The sequence below is a fragment of the Thalassophryne amazonica genome, chromosome 23 (genome assembly GCF_902500255.1).
Source record: "Thalassophryne amazonica chromosome 23, fThaAma1.1, whole genome shotgun sequence".
In the NCBI taxonomy this organism is placed as follows: Eukaryota; Metazoa; Chordata; class Actinopteri; order Batrachoidiformes; family Batrachoididae; genus Thalassophryne; species Thalassophryne amazonica.
The window spans coordinates 28,191,972-28,216,095 of NC_047125.1; the positions used below are offsets into that span (position 1 = coordinate 28,191,972).

Here is a 24,124-nt window from a genome sequence, read left to right on the forward strand (position 1 = left end):
AAAAAAGCAACAAATCCTAAAAAAAAAAAGACAAAACAATAGGAACAATGTCAACATAACGTGTTTGAATGGGAGTCAGAAGAAGCATATGTTTATTCAGTACTCCTTGTGTTTTCTAAGACCTTAATCACCTTCTTAATCCTCAATTGATTTCAAAATACTGTCTTTTAACCATATATGCAACTAGATGCATATAAATACCTAATAACACTTTAATGAATAATATGAAACAACAGGTGACCATCAAAGGCCCTTCACCCTCACTGTACCCTGTGAAAACCATGTTTTTGTAGCGCCGTTTGAACTGGGTTTGCACCATGGAGTCCCAGAGGAGATATGAAGTCATCAAATAGACAGAACATGGCCATGAGACATACTGCGCAACAACATATCGACAATATCTATTATTTCTTTTTCTTCCAGTCCTCAGATGACAATGGATCAGGGATTTTTTTCAGACAAGTTTGATCCAACACTCACAAATAATTACTATTATGGACTAAAAAAAATATAGCACATATTTTTTTTTTTTTTTTTTAGCTATATGCTCTCTCTGTTAACTAATGAAGTCAGGAGAACTCAACCAATCAACAACTGGGAAACACCAGACTGGACTAATGGCAACTATGAAGGGTTGATGATCTCCAGGTCGGGCACAGATTCGGAAACATTTTGGACTTTAGTTGAAATTTTTTTCAAATATGGTATATAAAATCTCATATAACAACAAAAGATGAGTGCTATTACAACAAGATTCAATACAAGTACAACGCTGAAGAAAATCCTTTCCCAGACCGGATACTCAATACTTGGTTGACCTTGTGCAGGATGATGATTGGCTGCTGTAAAGACAAACATACTAGTTATTAATCTGAAAGAGAGAAGTCCTGATTCACACAGAAGACAAAATCCAACAGTTCTGCTCTTTGCACACATGTGGACGTTCTAAAGAAACACCAACTCACCCGTCACATTGAGGAGACACAGTTTTTGGGCACCTTTTCTGTCGATGACGACCAAACACACATAGAGGCCGCTGTCGCTCACAGTCACGTTTCTGAAGACACATTCAATGCGTCCTGTCTCCAAGAGTTCTTTATTACAGGAAAACCGTCCTCTGTAGAGCTGGTCCACATACTGTGTGCTCTCTTCACCACGATGATAAAGGTAAACACTTCTTACAGTTTCATGACGTGAAATGTCCACAACCAGGTCTTGAGGTTGTGTGTCTCTGCTGACAGTGAAGAACCACGTTAGAGTGACGTTACTGTTCTCCTCTGCCTCGTACACATCCTGAGTCACGTTCACAGCAAATGGAGCCTCTCCTGCAGGGGTCAAAGGTCAACACAGACGACTTTCAGAGCTGCTGCTCCTCACACATTAATGTTGACTAAACAGCAGAATGTATCAGTTTGTTCCTCATCTGAGAGCGTAATATCCTCATTAGAGGTAATAATCCTCCACATTTGGAATAAAGGGACTCACCCTCAGCAGGAGACAACATCACAGTTATCATCAGGACAGTAAGAGTCCAGACCAGGCTGTTACTCTCCATCATCATCACAAACACTGAAGGCTGGAACTCCTTCAGAGTGCCTTGATGGCTTCTTTCACTCATCTCCGAATACACGCTCCCTCAGAATTTGACAGTGACTTCCCGGAGACACGAACCAAACTCTTTAGATATTCAGTGACTCAAACTTACTCAAGTATCCATCCTGTTGGTAAAAATCATTTGTATTATATTAAAGGGGGAGCCTTATTCATTTCTGGAAATGTTTTTTCTCTGTAAAACAATCTCAATAAAATCTGTAAACTCATCAGGTTTGTCTGGAGTTAAGTCAAAGAAGAGGATTTAAAAAAAATTGTTTCTCATTTCCAGACCTGGAGTGAAGTAAGAGACAAGTTTTTCCCTTTCTTTCTTTCTTGATGTTCTTCTTTCTTCAACTTTTTTCTCAGTGAGATGGAAACGATTGATCTGATGTGGCGACCCCTAACGGGAACAGCCGAAAGACAAAGAAGAAGAAGAAGAAGGAGTACCTTAGTATACACTAGTAGAGTTCCACCTTAGATTTGTAATGTATAATAGAAGATATACCTTACTGAATTTTCATGCTTGGCCTAAATAAGCATGTTTCTGATATGGAGTTTTTTTTTTATCATGGCTTTTGGCAATCTAAGCATTGAGCTGTCTGGAGCCGAGAACCGGTGTGGCTTCATACTTTGACAAATCTTATTTTAGATTAGATAAATAGCTGACTGTGGGTATGACCAGGCAGATTCAAATTTCCAGCCCTGTATATGTGTTGGCCATCTGTATTTATTCAATCCCTTCCTTCAGCTACTTTATGTTCTCAGCTGTTAAGCACCTGACTGTCCTGTACAACCCAGTTTGCCTTCCTGTCTGAATACATTAATGTTTGTAAAACTGCAATGTAAAACAGTGAAATACACCACTACCTCAATTTTGATTCATTGATATTTACATTTACTGTTACCTACCTTTTGTCTCAATCTCAATTTATTTATAAAGCACTTTAAAATGCGTACCAACAACCAAAGCGCTGTACACAACAAGAACAGGCAAGTTAAAATAAATAAAAATGAATAAATAAATAAACCACAGTTAAAACCAGAAACACTAAGAAAAAACCAAACAAACAAAAAAACATGTCAAACTGCATTAAAAGCCAAAGAGACTAAATGTGTTTTAAGAGAAGATTTAAAAGCAGAGAGAGAATCAGCCTGCCTAATGTGCAAAGACATTTGCACATTAGACATGTCCCCCTCTCTGATACTCACTCGACTGGTAAGCACTGAAAGGCATGTCCCAGCTTGTCCTTCTGGCACTCCGAAACGGAGGTGTTCTTTGTCTTGCTTGCCGTCGTGACGCGCGAAGCATCCGCTCCTTTCCATGACAAAAACTCCTCGTAACAGTGGAATGTGCCATTCATTTCCAAACTGGACGCTGTGTTTTATCCGGGACTGTTGTGTGTTGGGGGGTTTGGCTGGACATTTTGGCGTTTTCTTTTCTTTGCTCTCCAGGTGGTATGCAAACTGGTTTTTGTCTGTGGAGAAGGTGCTGGCAGAAGAGTCCTTCACCCTCATCAGCATTATTGGCTGCACTTGTGGAGGATGTTCACGTGCAGGCCTAATGATTCGCTGCACCTGTGGATGATGCTCACGTGCAAACAAAGACTTTCAGCTGAAGCAGATAATGAGATGGCGTTCTGCATTTAAGCCATGAGTGATTCGAGCAGAATTGCCAGGAACTCGACCTTGTGACGTTCGGTTGTGAGACGCTGAGGACCGCGCCTGGGTTTGACACATCGTGCCTGTGAAGGAGGACGGGTGAGGGACACATGCTGTCAGCACACATCAGAGGTGATTATTGTCTGAATGATCGTTAATAGTAATTTGGTATTTTGTTACGCAGTATATTTGAACATTGATGAGAATTGTGCAGCTCGCTTCTCACTGCCGTGGCATACGGACTGATGATCCTCCACCTGTTGTGAGAAGCTGCTCATTTACATAAAGCTTAAATTCAGACCTGAATGTGTTGCTGATAGTGTGTGCCTTTGAAGGATATTTGTTGTAGCTGTTGACTTACCTCACCTTTTCCATCCTTCACAGAGTCAGTTTGTCATATCCACCTGGGGGGTGTTCGGCGGTGAATCTGGGTCCAGAAGCACCGAGCTTTGATCCATTTGGGCGCTGGAGAGTGCGCCATCCTTCACCTCGCCAGACAACCGCACATTTATGTTGTACACCAATTATTGCACAGGAGAAAAATAAAACTGTTTTGTTTTTGGAACCGCTTTCTGGTTATTTAGCGCTGGGTTCAGTCAGACGCTGGTCCGCTCCTCAACCCGCGTCTGCACATAACAGGGACGTCATCTGGACTAGCACAGGAATTGTGAAAAGACGTGGACATCAGTGCCGCGACGCGCAAAGCAACGCCGTGATGAAGCATCACAGAACATGTTCTGGCATGTCCAGGCTCGTCCACAATTTCTTGGATAATCACTCGACTGAAAAACCACCGACAGCTGTCGGAACGCCATCTCAAAGCCGTCCTGTGAGACCAAAATGGAGGTGGTTTTGTGTCGGTCCAGCAGCGAATCCATCATGACGCGCGAAGCGTCCGCTCGGCTTTCCACGACAAAATCTCTTGTTAAAAGTGAAATCTGCAGGAAAATGGGTGATGTCCAGCTCTTGTGATAACCAGAGAAAGTGCACACGATGGTCACGGATCCACAGAGCCATCCGTTTAGAAATGAAATGGTCGTTCAGCCTGTCGATGGCAGCTGGAGTGCGGCGCGCCCCACAGCTGCTGAGGGCGTCCTTAAAGTGACAGTAACATCCCTTAATGTCTTTGAAGCCCATAAAATTTTCACCAAAAACCACCTGAATTTCTCGAATGGTGTCCACATGGATGTGCCTCACAGTTTCTAAAAAAAATTTGATCAAGCAAAGCATCAGTCTCTCAGCCATTTCCCTGACAATGAAAATCCGCCGAGGGGGTGGACCACTCCTCACTCAAAGCCTGCTCACAGGCGAATGACACAACCGACAGGCGTGAAAAAAATCATGCATGCGCATGAAGGTTCAAGGTTGGCTCACGCAAGCACACGATTCAAATCCATATGTTTTTTTTTTTTTAAATCAGGTTGGATACTTTTCTAATAGACCTCATATATGCCTCCTTGATGGACCCATAACAAAGATCAAAAATTTTATCCCGTCTGGTTGGACAGGTTACATAGAGGAGGTTTCTGGATGTGCTGAGGACATGCAGGTGGTTGGTGTGACTGAGGAAGATACAGAGGACAGGGAGATCTGCTGTGGCGCCCCCTAATGGGAGCAGCCGAAAAAGAAAGACTTTCATGATGGCACAATCATTATAACACAAGTATATTATGAATGTCTTTAAACAAAAATGAAGTCAAAAATTCCAAGATGCACATAGAACCTTTATTATTAAACATAACAGTGTCTTACTGTTTCATGACATCTTGTTCTTTATTGTTTCATGGAAGTGCTTTGTTGAAAACTGACCAGCAGATGTCGCCAAATTTAATAGCTGTTAATAAAAAGTATTGTGTACATGAAGAGATTGGCAACAAATCTGTTAGTTCATGTGATTTTAGCATGAGAGAAAAATGTGCCATAACATAGAAAAAAATAGATTTATTTGCCAACTGTAATTCATATTTACATGTAAAAAGATGATAAAATCAGTATTTACAGTTATATACATTTATTCCAAAAATGACACACTTAGGCAGACAAAAATGGCCACACATCATCACAGCACAGTGCAAAAGGATATATGGATACAAACTATTTTGTTTTACAAATTTCAGTGAAATGACAGTAATCAGCGCATACTGTGTATGTTTCACAGATCAGGTATGTGCAAGTACAAAAAACAGAGAAAAAACAACAACAACAACAACAAAACAGTAACAAGTAACAGCAACATTCTCATCCAGCAGCTTTACATCCAAAAAGAAACTGGAGTAAAGATCACTGACCTTCAAAACATTTCAGATGGGAAGCAGCAGCATCAGGCAGAATGCAATAAAAAAAAAAAAAAAAAAAAAAAAGGAAAAAAAAAAAGGTTTGGTTGGATTTCAGTTGGTGGTTAATTTTTTTTTTCTCTTATTGCACTTTTTTATGGTGAATTATTCAGAGTTTACAGAGAGGGTGCAGCTCAAACCCAAGTACAATTCTTTGTATTTTTGTGAATACTTGGTGAATAAAGACTATTCTGATTCTAATTAAACATGTGTATATAAGCCACCTGAATTTAAGGTAAAATGCTGCTTTTAACAACCTGGATCTCATTTCTGGCATAAAATATGGTCGTTTATTCACCAATATAAGTGTAAGTCGAACGACATGTTCAGTTCAAATCTGAAGAAAACATTTTTCTTTTTCTACTAAGGTGGATTAGAACTTTTTGTGGTGCACAGCACCAACTACTGGACAGGAGGAACCCAGCAGTCAATGTGACTCACTCGTGAAAATGCCAGACCAACCAGACATGTGGTGCCGTGATATGTCAATCATCTGCGTCCAATCAGATTTCACGTCCTGTTTGAGTGTAAGCTTGCCACTGAGTTCCCGCGAGATTCCACGGGATCTCGTCTGTCAATCCAGCAAGTGTTTGACAGTGTTTGTTTCACTGTGGATTAAGAATTTGGCACTTCCTGTTTGGGCCACAGTGTACCATGAGCGAGCTTCATGCCGCTTTGCTCGTATAATGTTAAATTATTCTTTTGACTTTGTTTTCTTTTATTGCCACCACAAAATACACAGACATTGAAATTTATGAGCAGTGCCCATTACCCTCTGTCCCTCGGTAAACACAGATTTTGTCACGAGATGGTTTTGAGAAAATAAGTCAAGAAGGTTTGGAAAGTTGCCAGATTTTGCGAAAAAGTCGGCAAGTTGTCAACACAAATAACATGTAGAGGAACAAAAGATGAATCTGGTTTCATTGGTTTAAAATAAATAAAACTCACTCGTTGTTTGCTCTCAAGTTGTCTCCTTTTCTCCAAATCACATGGAGCAGGAAGAGCCAAAAGTGTGTGTCGGCACAAACCATTTAGAGGATGGGGTGTCGGCACAAACCATTTAGAGGATGGGGTGTCGGCAGAAACCATTTTTAACTTTTAACCAGCACGAACCGAGCCGGGCCCGGAACTTCGGAACTTGTATGTGCAGTTTGTCTTGCTGCTCCAATAAAATTGGAGAAAGATCTGTTGAAATATATCTCGTTTCTTGCTTATTTGAATTATACTCAAGATTTTCCTTCCTTTCTAAGTACGTAGTCCTTGAAAGCAGGGGTGGTGGCCAAGTGGTTAATGCGCTTTGTTTCAGTTCAGAAGGTTCCGGGTTCAAATCCCACCCCTGCCACATTTCTCCATGTAATGTGGAGTTGCGTCAGGAAGGGCATCCGGCGTAAAACTTGTGCCAAATTAACATGCAGATCCACCTTGGATTTGCTGTGGCGACCCCAAGTGCAAACAAGGGAGCAGCCGAAGGGACTTACTCTAAGTAGTCCTTGCATTTTCTTCTTTTTGTTCTGTAAGTCTTGCTTCATATTTCTCTGTATACTGACAACACTTTTATTGTAGGAAAGTGTATAATCCCTACAAGAAGATGAATGTTTTTCTATATTCTGTTTTATTATTGTGTTCATAAAAAAATAATAATAAAAGCTTGTCTTGCTGATAGTCACAAGTTTGAGGAAAGAAGAACCAGGAGTATGAATCCTCAAGAATGACATGAACTGAGTGCCATAAATTTATGTTAATTCATGTTACAAGTGCTCCCAATGAGGGAGGTATCTATCTGTCTATCTATATATATGTACACACACAACATTGTGCATCACTTTTTATTGATTTGTTGAAAGCATTTGAAATTTTAAAATTTAGACTCTTTCAGCTGAGGCTCTCGAAGCAAGCAGTTGTCTGGTTCTCAGATTCTTTCAGTGACAGGACTCAGTGCTTTAAACATGATGGTCTCTGGTCTGAATATGTTACTGTCCACAAGGAGGTGACACAGGGTTCTGTATTGGGTCCCCTTTCATTTATAATTTATATGATCGACTTGGGCTCTAATGTGTCAGATGCTAAATTGCATTTTAATACTGATGGCACAGTTATTTATTGCTGTGGTTCAACTCTTGTCCAGGCCATTGAATCCCTGCAGAAAGCCTTTGTTGCTGTCAATCACTCCTTATTTCAGCTGAAATTAGTTCTATATGCATGCTGATAATTCTACATAATAACCCTGAAATGCTGAAGACTGACAGCTGGACCCACAACACAATAAACAAATAACCACAGAAGCAAACTATTTATTGACTAGAACGACCTGACTTGTGTTAGCTTAGTAACAAACAATTATCTGTGCATATCAGCTTTAGTTAATGCCAAATAAAATATACCACATTGTCTCACTCAGAACTATATACAAAACCCAAGATCCACTGTACATATTTACACAGAAACACTGAAAAAAAAATCACATTTACAAACAAATAAATTTTATTAAAATATAAAAGCAGGTATTCATCATTTTCGTCATAACAAGTAAAGTGCAGCAGAAAAGAAAACGGGTCACTCAGCTGTTTGAATTCGGTCAAACACCCAAAGAACCAAGATTTTATTTATTTATTATTTTTTTATGAATGAAACTGAACATTTATAAAAATGTTGTTAAACTTGCATAATTTCTCTTCAGCAAACCAAAAAGTTTTTTCATAAATAATGAGCTGAGTTACTTGTTCTATGCACGGATAATTGAGATTAATTTTAGCCATGTTATTGTATAATTTCATGTCAGTTTACTTAAAGTGCAGTAAGTTACATTGTGTGACTGTTGTCATCATTAATTTTCAGCGAGCAATTTGTGACATCATGAGACAAGTGAATGATGATAAAAAGGTGACAGCAGGTCATATCACTGCAATGCTCTTACATGTCGCGCAAGAAGGTACATTTAATTGAACAAATGTACACTTTAAATCGTACACGCCGCTGGCCCATTCAGATTGTAATTAATGTGCACACTAACCAGTCGCTACGACGTAGTAAGCAAATTGTGATGCTGCTATCTGACCTGAGTACCACGTGAACTGCGAAAATAAGGGCTCCAGTGAGCAGGCTGTGATCTAATATATAAGGCTGACTGTGAGTGTGTGTGTGTTTGCACACCTACACTTTCAACCTGAGGGCCCCAGTGACCTCCCCCTTGGTGCCCCCAGTCGCCATACCAAGTTTGGCGTCAATTGCTGAATTACTGTGGTTGTGCATCTCGAGCACACACACGCGATCAGCTTTATATATTAGATGTCATCAGGGGTCAGTGACTGTTCCTGGAGATCACCTGCATGTTTTCAAACTCTCTCTGAGATAATTAAACAAAAGAGTGGACATCGAGCTCCTTGCTGCAATATTTACATCCAACATCTTGGAGAGGGATTGTCATGATTTTGTGTCCCACTAACATACTGACATAAACACCAAGATCCACAACTCAAGTCAATACTCGTCCATCAATCTATTTTCTTTACCTGCTTACTCTAATTAAGGGCACCACTAATCCACTGTGCTCAAATAACTGTGTTCCAACAAGAACTTATTTTCCATTTTGTATGGTTAGCATACTGACATAGTATGTTACTATGCTTTTTACTCTTTTATATTCATTTATTTGGTAAACAGATCGGGCCGCGGCCTCAACTTTATCTAAATTCTGGGTATCTTAGTGACGCTTAGAGCTTGTGGCCGGCGATCATCTTAATATTGCATCTGTTTTTCTTGTTACTTAATTCTGACAAATATTCTGTATTTGTTGTTTTTCTGATGCCTGATTCTATTTTATTTATCTCAGTTTGAGGTGCAGCTCCATCCAGAGATGGGAGTGGTGTCTATTCATGTAACCTTCTCATCCTGTGCACCGGTAAAATGAGGAAGCTTTGTTGTGATTTGGAGGTATAAATGAAACAAATAAATAATAACAAACATACGGACAATACAAATACAAATACAATGATGAGCCAAATCCTTTCCCGGACCGGATTCTCTGGTTCTGGTTGACCTTGTGCAGGATGATGATTGGCTGCTGTAAAGACAAACATACCAGTTATTAATCTGAAAGAGAAAAGTCCTGATGTCACACAGAAGACAAAATCCAACAAACATCACCACAGATCATGAACTTCTTCTCAGACTCTCTGATCAATATTCTCCTGATCAAAGAGCCTCAGATCCACAAAATCCAGTTTAGATCCGTCTTTGATGACTTTACCTCCTCTGAAGCTCAGTGGTCAGAATAATGATCAGACAGTTCTGCTCTTTGCACACACGTGGACGTTCTAAAGAAACACCAACTCACCCGTCACATTGAGGAGACACAGTTTGTTGGCACTTTTTTTGTTGATGACGACCACACACCTATAGAGGCCGCTGTCGCTCACAGTCACGTTTCTGAAGACACATTCAATGCGTCCTGTCTTAAAGAGTTCTTTATTACAGGAAAACCGTCCTCTGTCAAGCTGGTAAACAGACTGTGACCTCTCTCCAACATGATAAACACGTCTTAAAGGTTCTTGATGTGAAATGTCCATAACCAGGTCTTGAGGTTGTGTGTCTCTGCTGACAGTGTAGAACCACGTTAGAGTGACGTTACTGTTCTCCTCTGCCTTGTACACATCCTGAGTCACGTTCACAGCAAACGGAGCCTCTCCTGCAGGGGTCAAAGGTCAACACAGACGACTCTCAGAGCTGCTGCTCCTCACACATTAATGCTGACTACACAGCAGAATGTATCAGTTTGTTCATCGTCTGAGAGCGTAATATCCTCATTAGAGGTAATAATCCTCCACATTTGGAATAAAGGTACTCACCCTCAGCAGGAGACAACATCACAGTTATCATCAGGACAGTAAGAGTCCAGACCAGGCTGTTACTCTCCATCATCATCACAAACACTGAAGGCTGGAACTCCTTCAGAGTGCCTTCATGGCTTCCTTCACCCGTGTACTTCATACACGCTCCCTCAGGATTTGAAGGTGACTTTCTGCAGACACATGAACCAACCTCTGTTAAACTCTTTAGATATTCAGTGACTCAAACTTACTCATGTATCCATCCTGTTGGCAAAAATCATTTGTGTTATATTAAAGGGGGAGCGTTATTCATTTCTGGAGATGTTTTTTTTTCTATAAAACCATCTCAATAAAATCTGTAAAATCATCATGTTTGTGTGAAGTCAGAGGAGATTTTTTTTTTTTTAAATAAAGAAAAAAAAATATATATATATTATTTTCAGATCTGGAGTGAAGTAAGAGACAATTTTTTCCGAAGCAAAGAGGGAAAGTTCACCGCACTTCTGCCAAGCACAACAATCTGGTGCAACCAGGTCTGGACAGACTTCAAAAAAAGGAGAACAGCTGGTGCAATACAGAAGTGGGTGCAAAAAAAGTTTATTAAGGTGCTAAAAACATTGAAGAGACTAACGTTTCGATGGAAAAAAATTGCATCTTCCTCAGACATTTTTTTCCCTTTCTTTCTTTTTTGTGAGTACACACCTGCTGCGCCTCAGTCTGCAGTCGATTGTTGGGCTGCCTGTGTTTCAGAAGTACATAATTTATGTTTTATTTTAAACTATCTTCTATGATTGTTTTTTTCTGTGAGCACATTTAATTTGGACTTTTTTCTATGTGGTTGTAGTTGCATGGAGCACTGTGCCCATTTTATTTACATACATATACATGATCTGACTCAGCCACATGGGGTGTGCAGCCAGTACACTCTTGAGTGGCGGTCCCAAGTTAGGAAAAATGAGTTGGGTTGTATCACGAGGGGGATCTGGTGTAAAACAAGACAACCTAACCATACAGATTAAAATATGAATTTCCGTATCAGATTGGTCGAGGCCTGGGTTAACAACAATTATCACCGCCACGTTGCTGTTACCCAACATGGTGTCGGCAGAACTTGGGCTACTGCTGGGCAAAGAAGAAGAAGTGGAGGAGAACGTGGCCACAGACAGTGGGAGAAGAGGAAAACTAGAAGGGTGGAAGTTAGAGTCAGAACTTTGAGTGTTGGCAGTATGACTCGTAAAGGGAGAGAGCTGGCTGATATGATGGAGAGGAGAAAGGCAGACATACTGTTTGCTCAAGAGACCAAGTGGAAGGGAAGTCAGACGAGGAGCATAGGCATTGGGTTCATGGTGTGGATCAGAAGAGAAACGGTATTTGGGTCATTTTAAAGGAAGAGTATGTTAAGAGTGTGTTGGAGGTTAAGCAAGTGTCTGACAGGGTGATGAGTGTGAAGTTGGAAATTGAAGGGGTGATGATGAATATCATCAGTGCATATGTCCCACAGGTAGGTTGCGAGATGAGGAGAAAGAAGATTTTTATACTGAGTTATATGAGGTGGTAGAGAGTGTGCCCAAGCATGAAAGAGTTGTGATAGGAGTAGATTTCAATGAGCATGTTGAAGAAGGGCACAGAGGTGATGAGGAAGGATGGAAATGGCTGTGCGGAATACCTACTTTAGCAAAAGGGAGGAGCACAGGGTGACATAAGAGTGGAGGAAGGTTCCCACAGGTGGACTACATTCTGTGAAGGAGATGCAACCTGAAAGAAACTGGAGACCGCAAGGTGGTGGTAGGAGAGAGTGTAGCTAGACAGCAAAGGATGGTTGTTTGTAGGATGACTTTAGAGGTGAAGGAGAAGAGAATGAGAGCTCCGATGGCAGAAGCTGAAGAAGGAAGACTGTTGTGTGAAATTCAGTGAGCAGGTGAGAGAGGCACTGGATGGAGGGGAAACAATTTTGGATAACTGGAAAAGTACTGCAGATGTGGTGAGGGAGATAGCTAGGAAGGTACTGGGTGTGACATCTGGACATTGGAAGGAAGACAAGGAGACTTGGTGATGGAACGAAGATGTCCAGGAAAGCATAAGGAGAAAGAGGTTGGTGAAACATTTTGGGGATAGTCGGAGAGATGAAGAAAGTAGACAGGAGTCCAAGCTTTCATATAAATAAAAAGCACTACAGATGCAATGTTTGCTCTGAAATTGGTAATAGAAAAATATAGAGAAGGCCAGAAGGTGTTACATTGTTTGTGGAGTTAGCGAAAGCTTATGACAGGGTGCCAAGAGAAGACTTGTGGTATTGTATGAGGAAGTCTGGAGTGGCAGAGAAGAGTCTCCATGGACTATGATGTTTGCAGATGACATTATGATCTGTCGTGAGAGTAAAGAGCAGGATGAGTCGAAGGGGAATGAAAGTCAGCAGGAGCAAGACTGAGTTTATGTGTGTGAATGAGAGAGAGCCCATTGGAATAGTGCAGTTACAAGGAGTAGAAGTAGTGAAAGTAGATGAGTTTAAATATTTGGGGTCAACTGTCCAACATAATGGAGAGTGTGGTAGAGAAGTGAAGAAGAGTGCAGGCAGGGTGGACTGTGTGGAGAAAGGTGGCAGAAGAATATCAGCAAGAGGAAAGTTTACAAGACAGTAGTGAGATGTTGTACGAATTAGAGACAGTAACACTAATAAAAAGACAGGAGGCAGAGCTGAAGATGTTAAGATTCTCTCTGGGAGTGACAAAGATGGACAGGATTAGGAATTAACATATCAGAGGGACAGCTCAGGTGGGACAGTTTGGTGACAAAGTCAGAGAGGTGAGATTGAGATGGTCTGGACATGTGCAGAGGAGGGATCCAGGGTATATAGGGAGAAAGATGCTGAGGATGGAGCCACCACGCAGGAGGAGAAGAGGGAGGAGAAAGAGGAGGTTTATGGATGTGCTGAGGGAGGACATGCAGGTGGTTTGTGTGACAGAGGAAGATACAGAGGATAGGGTGAGATGGAACCGACTGATCTGCTGTGGCGACCCCTAACGGGAGCAGCCAACAGTATGAGTCATCGGCTGCATGGCAGCAGTGTTGCTCAATGAAGCTGGTTTCCAAATCCAAAAGCTGTTCAAATCCACCATAATGCAAACAAAACCTCCCAAAATATTACTATTTTTAAAGTGTTTTAATTGCTTACCGTTGCGAGACTTCAATCCCTGTGTGATATCGTAGGATTTGACCCCATCTGGAGACAGCTTGCTGTTGCACACCACAAATACAGCAATACTTCACACAGAAAGTGTGCCAAATCTGGCTACACACTATACGTGCATGCTTGGCCTAAATAAGCATGTTTTTGATATCCTGTTGTGTTTTTTTTTAATCATGGCTTTTGGCAATCTGAGCATTGAACTGTCTGGAACCGAGAACTGGTGTGGCTTCAAATGTTGACAAACTTTATTTTAGATTAGATTAGACAGAACTTTACTTATCCCTTGGGAAGACTCTTTCAGGGAAACTGAGTTTCCAACAGCATTGTATAGCAGCACACAGGGTAAGAAGCACACAGAGCATCAAAAGTGAAAGTTAAATCAATCAATCAATTTTATTTATATAGCGCCAAATCACAACAAACAATTGCCCCAAGGCGCTTTATATTGTAAGGCAAGGCCATACAATAATTACGCAAAAACCCCAACGGTCAAAACGACCCCCTGTGAGCAAACACTTGGTGACAGTGGGAAGGAAAAACTCCCTTTTAACAGGAAGAAACCTCCAGCAGAACCAGGCTCAGGGAGGGGCAGTCTTCTGCTGGGACTGGTTGGGGCTGAGGGGAGAGAACCAGGAAAAAGACATGCTGTGGAGGGGAGCAGAGATCAATCACTAATGATTAAATGCAGAGTGGTGCATACAGAGCAAAAACAGAAAGAAACACTCAGTGCATCATGGGAACCCCCCAGCAGTCTAAGTCTATAGCAGCATAACTAAGGGATGGTTCAGGGTCACCTGATCCAGCCCTAACTATAAGCTTTAGCAAAAAGGAAAGTTTTAAGCCTAATCTTAAAAGTAGAGAGGGTGTCTGTCTCCCTGATCTGAATTGGGAGCTGGTTCCACAGGAGAGGAGCCTGAAAGCTGAAGGATCTGCCTCCCATTCTACTCTTACAAACCCTAGGAACTACAAGTAAGCCTGCAGTCTGAGAGCGAAGCGCTCTATTGGGGTGATATGGTACTATGAGGTCCCTAAGATAAGATGGGACCTGATTATTCAAAACCTTATAAGTAAGAAGAAGAATTTTAAATTCTATTCTAGAATTAACAGGAAGCCAATGAAGAGAGGCCAATATGGGTGAGATATGCTCTCTCCTTCTAGTCCCTGTCAGTACTCTAGCTGCAGCATTTTGAATTAACTGAAGGCTTTTTAGGGAACTTTTAGGACAATCTGATAATAATGAATTACAATAGTCCAGCCTAGAGGAAATAAATGCATGAATTAGTTTTTCAGCATCACTCTGAGACAAGACCTAATTTTAGAGATATTGCGTAAATGCAAAAAAGCAGTCCTACATATTTGTTTAATATGCGCTTTGAATGACATATCCTGATCAAAAATGACTCCAAGATTTCTCACAGTATTACTAGAGGTCAGGGTAATGCCATCCAGAGTAAGGATCTGGTTAGACACCATGTTTCTAAGATTTGTGGGGCCAAGTACAATAACTTCAGTTTTATCTGAGTTTAAAAGCAGGAAATTAGAGGTCATCCATGTCTTTTTGTCTGTAAGACAATCCTGCAGTTTAGCTAATTGGTGTGTGTCCTCTGGCTTCATGGATAGATAAAGCTGGGTATCATCTGCGTAACAATGAAAATTTAAGCAATGCCGTCTAATAATACTGCCTAAGGGAAGCATGTATAAAGTGAATAAAATTGGTCCTAGCACAGAACCTTGTGGAACTCCATAATTAACCTTAGTCTGTGAAGAAGATTCCCCATTTACATGAACAAATTGTAATCTATTAGATAAATATGATTCAAACCACCGCAGCACAGTGCCTTTAATACCTATGGCATGCTCTAATCTCTATAATAAAATTTTATGGTCAAGAGTATCAAAAGCAACACTGAGGTCTAACAGAACAAGCACAGAGATGAGTCCACTGTCTGAGGCCATAAGAAGATCATTTGTAACCTTCACTAATGCTGTTTCTGTACTATGATGAATTCTAAAACCTGACTGAAACGCTTCAAATAGACCATTCCTCTGCAGATGATCAGTTAGCTGTTTTACAACTACCCTTTCAAGAATTTTTGAGAGAAAAGGAAGGTTGGAGATTGGCCTATAATTAGCTAAGATAGCTGGGTCAAGTGATGGCTTTTTAAGTAATGGTTTAATTACTGCCACCTTAAAAGCCTGTGGTACATAGCCAACTAATAAAGATAGATTGATCATATTTAAGATCGAAGCATAAATAATGGTAGGGCTTCCTTGAGCAGCCTGGTAGGAATGGGGTCTAATAGACATGTTGATGGTTTGGATGAAGTAACTAATGAAAATAACTCAGACAGAACAATCTGAGAGAAAGAGTCTAATCAAATACCGGCATCACTGAAAGCAGCCAAAGATAACGATATGTCTTTGGGATGGTTATGAGTAATTTTTTCTCTAATAGTTAAAATTTTATTAGCAAAGAAAGTCATGAAGTCATTACTAGTTAAAGTTAAAGGAATACTCGGCTCAATAGAGCTCTGACTCTTTGTCAGCCTGGCTACAGTGCTGAAAAGAAACCTGGGGTTGTTCTTATTTTCTTCAATTAGTGATGAGTAGTAAGATGTCCTAGCTTTACGGAGGGCTTTTTTATAGAGCAACAGACTCTTTTTCCAGGCTAAGTGAAGATCTTCTAAATTAGTGAGACGCCATTTCCTCTACAACTTACGGGTTATCTGCTTTAAGCTACGAGTTTGTGAGTTATACCACGGAGTCAGGCACTTCTGATTTAAAGCTCTCTTTTTCAGAGGAGCATACAGCATCCAAAGTTGTCTTCAATGAGGATGTAAAACTATTGACGAGATACTCTATCTCACTTACAGAGTTTAGGTAGCTACTTTTAAAAAAATAGTAAATATAAATATACAAATATAAATACCAGACATACTGATTGTTACTGGTTTACTGCCTACTATTGTTCCTCTCATTCCTGTCGTGTGTCTTCCTGTTACTCCTTCCCCTGAGTGAGAAATTGCCCTATGCACAGTGTGTAATGTGCATGTGAGTGATGTCACACTGATGGCAACAATCCAAATGTTATTCAGGTTCGACTGCTTGTTCTTATTTCACTGGTTATTTACCAGTTAACAGTATTTCTGCAGCAAGGTTGTTGATACACTTAAAAATAAGTTTTAAAAATGAGAAGTGCACAAAACTGTCAAAATTCAGTAAGTTATATTTCTCTCTAAATAAAACAGTGGTACCATCTTACAGGTTTCTTTTCCATTATGGGCAGAGCTGCACTGTGCGAGTGCTGCAGTAAAGTGTTCCTGAAAACAAGTATTAGTTTTGTTTTCAAATATTTTAATGAGTTTTAATCTTTAATATGGCACTTTATTGTTGTGCATATTGTTGGCAATTTTAGTTCAGTCTTTAGTCTACTGGTAGTTATTTTGCTGTGTGTTATTATTTTATTTTCCTCTCAATTGATTTAATTTATTTGTTAATGTGAAAAAAAAATCCCCAACACATGCATCATTTGGAAGTTGAAGCTCGTCTACATGTCACACAACTGTGTTAAAGAAACCTTTAGTGTGGTTCAAATGTGAGAGAAATTAAATCAAAATTTCACAAATAAAACAGAAAGGTTTTTTTTTCTGAATGCATTTCAGACAATGTTGAGGTTTTAGTTTAAAATGTCTAAGTCAACTTCATCACTGTAAGATGCAGAGTAATAAAAGATTTTAAATAAATAAAACTCACTTGCTGATCTCTCTCTGCTGAAGAATCTCCTTCTCATGCACGTCTTCTCTGGAAAATACCTGTGTGACTTTTCAAGTATCCCAAATGATACATGTGTTGTGATGGTGAGGGCGGTGCAGGATTCCTCTAAGCGTTTGTGATTGGCTCCCTGATGTGGTGACTTTGTGAAAAAAAAATACTGGTTGATCTGGTTGCTCTTATTACAATAGTTCCACAGTTATTTTTAGTTTTGATTGGGGAAAAGAGGCTAAGTCAGCCATGTCAGGATGCATCACAAATCCGACACTTTTGGCTGTGAACCAATTTGTCATTCTGGCGCCATTGTGCGTGATTCCAGGGTGTGACGGGGTATAAAGAAACTCACTTCAAAATTATGAATGATATTTACTCATGTCATGAATTTCTGAGGAAGAGATTTAATATTAACTGATTGATTAATTCATTAATTAAAAATAACTAAATTTTTGTGATTCTGATTTCGAAACATCAGTGCATTTCTTTTTTTGTTTGTTTGTTTGTTTTCAGCTGTTTTCACCCACAAAAACAAAAACAAACAAACAAACAAACAAAAAAAAACAACAACAACAACAACAACAAAATCATTTTTGGAACTTTGCCAAAACTGGGGCAATGAAAAACTGGAACTTTATGTTAAACTGGAATTTTATGACATTATACTTGGTGTTATGTCTGGAAAAACAAAGAAAGAAACAAACAAACTAATGAATATACAAAGGCAGGACTGAAACTAGACATATGACTAAAGTAAAAAACAAGAAACAACTGATAAACAGAAAATAAACCACTGACAAAAGTGTTACTCACAGAAGCACGATCCAGCAGCATTGTATAGCAGTATACAGAGTAAGAAGCACACAGAGTATCAAAAGTGACTAAAAAAATAAACAATTTGCAAAAATATCAGACATACTGATCGCTACTGGTTTACTGGATACTGTTGTTCCTCTCCTTCCCGTCCTTTGTCTTCCTGTTACTCCTCCTCCCTCTGTGTGAGGAGTTGTTCACTCTGATGACCTGAGGGACAAAGGAGTTTTTTAGTCTGTTGGCACAGATTCAATGGGAAGACCATTGCAGGTCACATCAAACTCATTTGTGCCTAAACTAAGTTTATTCATGGGTTTAAGATTCAAAATGGCGTCCAAAATGGCCACCAATAGACCCTTATCATTGAATCTCTGTGATATTTAAGTTGTTTATATGTTGTTTAAAAGTGTTTTAGTGAAAAACACTATTTTTGGTGGCCATCTTGGATAACTGGCTTAAGGGCAGTTTTTATTTTGGAAACATCCTGATTGTGTTTTGGGGTCATCTAAAGAACCTAAAAAAGTTGGTTTGGTTTAGTCGTGCAAAGGTGGTGGTCGTAGCTCCCCTAGTATTTCTACATTTTAAACTCTTCCAGGCTAGTTAACTCATTCTCCAGCAGGGGGGGGGGAGTCATACTGATGAAACAAAGAGGTTTTACTGTTACGTGACACCATCGCTTCTGCAACAACAACATTCCTCCATGCATAGTCACAAGATGTGGAACAGGTACAGAGTTCTCCTAGGTCAGCCACAGCTCAAACACGCGGGAGGCGGAGTCAGAGACACTCTCTGCTTTGTGCCAACAGTGCTGTAGCTGCCATCTTCTTCTTCTTTGTCTTTCGGCTGTTCCCGTTAGGGGTCGCCACAGCAGATCAATCGTTTCCATCTCACCCTGTCCTCTGTATCTTCCTCTGTCACACCAACCACCTGCATGTCCTCTCTCAGCACATCCATGAACCTCCTCTTTGGTCTCCCTCTTCTCCTCCTGCCTGGTGGCTCCATCCTCAGCATCCTTCTCCCTATATACCCTGGGTCCCTCCTCTGCACATGTCCAAACCATCTCAATCTCGCCTCTCTGACTTTGTCTCCAAACCGTCCCACCTGAGCTGTCCCTCTGATATGTTCATTCCTAATCTTGTCCATTCTTGTCACTCCCAAAGAGAATCTCAACATCTTCAGCTCTGCCACCTCCAGCTCTGTCTTTTTGTTAGTGCCACTGTCTCTAAACCATACAACATAGCTGGTCTCACTACTGTTTTGTAAACTTTCCCCTTCACTCTTGCTGATATTCTTCGGTCACAAATCACTCCTGCCTCCTTTCTCCACCCACTTCACCCTGCCTGCACTCTCTTCTTCACCTCTCTACCACACTCTCCATTACTTTGAACAGTTGACCCCAAATATTTAAACTCATCTACTTTCACCACTTCTACTCCTTGTAACTGCACTATTCCACTGGGCTCCCTCTCATTCACACACATGTACTCAGTCTTGCTTCTACTGACTTTCATTCCCCTTCTCTCCAAAGCATATCTCCACTTCTCCAGACTAGACTCAACTTGCTCTCTACTCTCACTACAGATCACAATGTCATCTGCAAACATCATAGTCCATGGGGACTCCTGTCTGTTCTCATCTGTCAACCTGTCCATCACCACTGCAAACAAGAAAGGACTCAGAGCTGATCCTTGGTGTAATCCCACCTCCACCTTGAATGAGTCTGTCATTCCGACTGCGAATCTCACCGCTGTCACACTATTCTTGTACATGTCCTGCACTACCCTAACATACTTCTCTGCCACTCCAGACTTCCTCATACAATACCACAACTCTTCTCTTGGCACTCTATCATAAGCTTTTTCTAAGTCCACAAACACACAATGTAACTCTTTCTGTCCTTCTCTGTACTTTTCCAACAGTATTCTCAGAGCAAACATTGCATCTGTAGTGCTCTTTCTCGGCATGAAACCATATTGCTGCTCACAGATCTTCACCTGTTTTCTAAGCCTAGCTTCTACTACTCTTTCCCATAACTTCATGCTGTGGCTGATCAACTTTATGCCTCTGTAGTGACTGCAGCTCTGCACATCACCCTTGTTCTTGAAAATAGGAACCAGCACACTTTGTCTCCACTCCTCAGGCATCCTCTCACTTTCCAAGATTTTATTAAACAATCTGGTTAGAAACTCTACTGCCATCTCTCCTAGACATTTCCATGCCTCCATTGGAATGTCATCTGGACCAACTGCCTTTCCACTCTTCATCCTCTTCATAGCAGCCCTCACTTCTTCCTTGCTAATCTCTTTTACTTCCTGATTTACTCTCGCCACATCATCCAGCCTTTTCTCTCGCTCATTTTCTTTATTCATCAACTCTTCAAAATATTCCCTCCACCTTCTCAGAACACACTCCTCACTTGTCTGTTGTGTGTGGGCTGCCAGAAGAGGAGGTACTGCTGGCCCACCACCAGTGGGCGCCCTGCCTGAAGTGCGGGCTTCAGGCACGAGAGGGCGCTGCCGCCATGGACACAGTGGGTGTCCATGGGTGTCTATCCTCGAGCCTGCCCACACGTCACCTTTGTGGATTGACTGTAATTATATTCTGAGATTGTATGTTCGTTGTGCACATTTCACAACATTAAATTATTACCTTTTGGCTCATCTATTGGCCGTTCATTTGCGCCCCCTGTTGTGGGTCCGTGTCACTACACTTTCACAACATTGTCAGCACATTACCATGTGCATCTTTTACCACCCTAACCTGCTGCACATCCTTTCCAGCTCTGTCCCTTTATCTGGCTAATCGGTACAAGTCCTTTTCTCCTGCCTTACTATTCAACTTCTTGTACAGCTCGCAATATGCCTTTTCCTTTGCTTTTGCCACTTCTCTTCTCGCCTTACGCTGCATCTCCTTGTACTCCTGTCTACTTTCTTCATCTCTCCGACTATCCCAAAACTTTTTCGCCAACCTCTTTCTCCTTATGCTTTCCTGGACCTCTTCATTCCACCACCAAGTCTCCTTGTCTTCCTTCCACTGTCCAGATGTCATACCCAGTACTGCCCTAGCTGTCTCCCTCACCACATCTGCAGTACTTTTCCAGTTGTCCAAAATTGCTTCTCCTCCAACTAGTGCTTCTCTCACCTGCTCGCTAAATTTCACACAACAGTCTTCCTCCTTCAGCTTCCACCATCTGATCCTTTGAGCTCTCACTCTCTTCTTCTTCTTTACCTCTAAAGTCATCCTACAAACAACCATCCTGTGCTGTCTAGTGACACTCTCTCCTGCTACCACCTTACAGTCTGTGATTTCTTTTAGCTTGCATCTCCTATAAAGAATGTAGTCCACCTGTGTGCACCTTCCTCCACTCTTATATGTTACCCTGTGCTCCTCCCTTTTCTTAAAGTAGGTATTCACCACAGCCATTTCCATCCTTTTTGCAAAATCAACTACCATCTGTCCTTCCCCATTCCTATCCTTGATACCATATCTACCCATTACTTCCTCATCACCTCTGTTCCCTTCACCAACATGCCCATTGAAGTCTGCTCCTATCACCACTCTTTCATGCTTGGTCTCACTCTCCACCACCTCATCTAACACACTCCAGAAATCTTCTTTCTCCTTCATCTCACAACCTACCTGTGGGGCATATGCACTGATGATATTCATCATCACCCCTTCAATTTCCAACTTCACACTCATCACCCTGTCAGTCACTCGCTTAACCTCCAACACACTTTTAACATACTCTTCCTTTAAAATGACCCCAACACCATTTCTCTTCCTGTCCTCACCATGGTACAACAACTTGTACCCACCGCCGATGCTCCTGCTCTTACTTCCCTTCCACTTGGTCTCTTGCACACACAATATGTCTACATCAGGCAGCTCTCTCCCTTTACCAGTCATACTACCAACATTCAAAGTCCCCACTCTCATTTCCACCCTTCTAGTTTTCTTCTTCTCCCGCTGTTCGTGGCAACGTTTTCCTCCTCTTCTTCATCGTTTTTGCCCAGCAGTAGCCCAATTTCCACCGGCACCCTGTTGGGCAATAGCACCGGTGGCGGACGTTGTTAACCCGGGCCGCGACCGATCCGGTATGGGAATTCGATTCTGAGTCTGCATAGTTGGGTTGGCTTGTTTTACGCCGGATGCCCTTCCTGACGCAACCCTCCTCATTTATCCGGGCTTGGGGCCGGCACTCAGAATGTACTGGCTGCACACCCCATGTGGCTGAGTTAATGCTGTAGCTGCCATGTGGTTGTGTAATCTCAAAAAGAAACCAAGCCATTAAATCAGATGTGTCCCGTGGATCACTGAATAGTCAGTTAGAACCCGATAAGATCAGGAACTTTTAAAATGTCCAAATTCATTCTTGGGATCTTGAATATGAGTAAATTATTGAGCATTAGATTGTATACGTCATTAAAGAGAAGCATAGCCCCATTTTGCAGTTTATCCATTTATTCACTGCAGCACAAACATAAAAAAAAAAAAAAAAAATTACATTTTTCCTCATAAAATCAAACAAATTCATCAGTAACAGAGATTTAAACTTTTCTCCACAAATATTAACAAACAATGGAGCATTTTCTTGTTGTAAGCTTCTGTCAAAACAAAACAAACTTCTGGAACTTCTGAATTATTGACAAAAAACTCGTAGTTTGTACATTCTTCTAAGAAAATTCCTTATGTGCTGCCATCAAACGGGTAACATTAGTTTGAGTTTTTTTTTTTTATAACATGACTCAGAGGTGCTTTTGGGAAATAAACCAAGTTGTTACGCTCCATTTCAAAGTAAAAAAAACAAACAAAAAAACCATACACAAATAAATAAATAAATAATAAAAATAGTAGTTTTTACATTCTAAGAAAATTCCTTATGTGCTGGTGTCAAACAGGTAACAGTTTGAGTTTTTTATAAACATCACTCAGAGATGCTTTGGGCGAATAAACCAAGTTAAAAAATAGTTCCTTTTGAGCTCTGTGAATTGATCAAAAGGACTTTTTTGACAGGGCCGGTTTGGGGTCACGAGGACATTCAACACAAAAACTCTTGTTAATAGTTTTTTTCTTTTCTTTTCTTGTTAATCAGGTGGTGGAATCATAAAATCTAAAACCGTTCATAAACAAGTGAACATTTTACCGAAAGAAATTTGAATTTAACTTCAGAATCCGTAAAGCCTTTTCACAAAGTACATTTTAGTACATGTGGTTCAGATAAGGACTAAGGAATGACCTTTTTAGAATCCTGATCAAAATGTTGGATTCCTCAAATGGTGAAGGATGCTGAGGATGGAGCCACCAGGCAGGAGGAGAAGAAGGAGGCCAAAGAGGAGGTTTATGGATGTGCTGAGGACATGCAGGTGGTTGGTGTGACAGAGGAAGATACAGAGGACAGGGAGAGATAGAAACGATTGATTTGCTGTGGCGCCCCCTAACGGGAGCAGCCGAAACGGGAAGACTTTCATGATGGCACAATCATTATAACACAAGTATATTATTAATGTCTAAACAAAAATTAAGTAAAAAATTCCAAGATGCACGTAGAACCTTTATTATTAAACATAACAGTGTCTCACTGTTTCATGACATCTTGTTCTTTATTGTTTCATTGAAGTGCTTTGTTGAAGACTGACCAGCAGATGTCGCCATATTTAATAGCTGTTAATAAAAAGTATCGTGTACATGAAGAGATTGGCAACAAATCTGTTAGTTCATGTGATTTTATCATGAGAGAAAAAAAAATGCAAAAAAGAGATGATAAAATCAGTATTTACAATTATATACATTTATTCCAAAAATGACACACTTAGGCAGACAAAAATAGCCACACATCATCACAGCACAGTGCAAAAGGATATATAATGATACAATTATTTTGTTTTACAAATTTCAGTGAAATGACAGTAATCAGCGCATACTGTGTATGTTTCACAGATCAAGTA

At 40.6% G+C, this 24,124-nt stretch overlaps 2 protein-coding genes and 1 long non-coding RNA gene across 8 annotated transcripts in view; 1 reads left to right on the forward strand and 2 right to left on the reverse strand.

The window, feature by feature from the left end:
• LOC117505345 overlaps positions 1 to 24,124 on the reverse strand; it is a 47,241-nt gene that overhangs the window by 11,468 nt on the left and 11,649 nt on the right. The window contains exons 1-4 of one of the 6 annotated variants that reach the window (XM_034164986.1): positions 17,356 to 17,437; positions 10,430 to 10,602; positions 9,919 to 10,269; positions 8,044 to 9,645 (exon numbers count right to left, since the gene is read on the reverse strand). In XM_034164986.1, coding sequence (XP_034020877.1) covers positions 9,452 to 9,645; positions 9,919 to 10,269; positions 10,430 to 10,571 — 687 coding nt within the window. In that variant the 5' untranslated portion in view covers positions 10,572 to 10,602; positions 17,356 to 17,437 and the 3' untranslated portion in view covers positions 8,044 to 9,451. Of the gene's footprint in view, positions 1 to 8,043; positions 9,646 to 9,918; positions 10,270 to 10,429; positions 10,722 to 17,351; positions 17,438 to 24,124 lie in introns of those variants that run through there. The other 5 variants (XM_034164985.1, XM_034164984.1, XM_034164988.1 and 2 more) reach the window with 5 other exon arrangements.
• Positions 920 to 1,526, reverse strand: LOC117505347 (butyrophilin subfamily 1 member A1-like). The gene is made up of 2 exons (XM_034164993.1): positions 1,486 to 1,526; positions 920 to 1,325 (listed from the first exon to the last, which is right to left on the reverse strand). The coding sequence occupies exons 1-2, from the start codon at positions 1,514 to 1,516 to the stop codon at positions 946 to 948; spliced, it is 411 nt and encodes a 136-aa protein (XP_034020884.1). The 5' UTR covers positions 1,517 to 1,526; the 3' UTR covers positions 920 to 945.
• The window catches only part of LOC117505349, a 30,553-nt gene continuing 16,391 nt past the window's right edge, over positions 9,963 to 24,124 (forward strand). Inside the window, exon 1 of the long non-coding RNA XR_004559076.1 lies at positions 9,963 to 10,072. This is a non-coding gene — a long non-coding RNA (uncharacterized LOC117505349). The remainder of the gene's footprint in view (positions 10,073 to 24,124) is intronic.

Bases quoted from the DNA above. Each gene is read 5' to 3' on its own strand.
- LOC117505347 (XM_034164993.1), bottom strand. From the start codon at position 1,516: ATGATAACTGTGATGTTGTCTCCTGCTGAGG. The intron at 1,326-1,485 runs GTGAGTCCCTTT...TGACCCCTGCAG, and splicing joins GATGTTGTCTCCTGCTGAGG to GAGAGGCTCCATTTGCTGTG.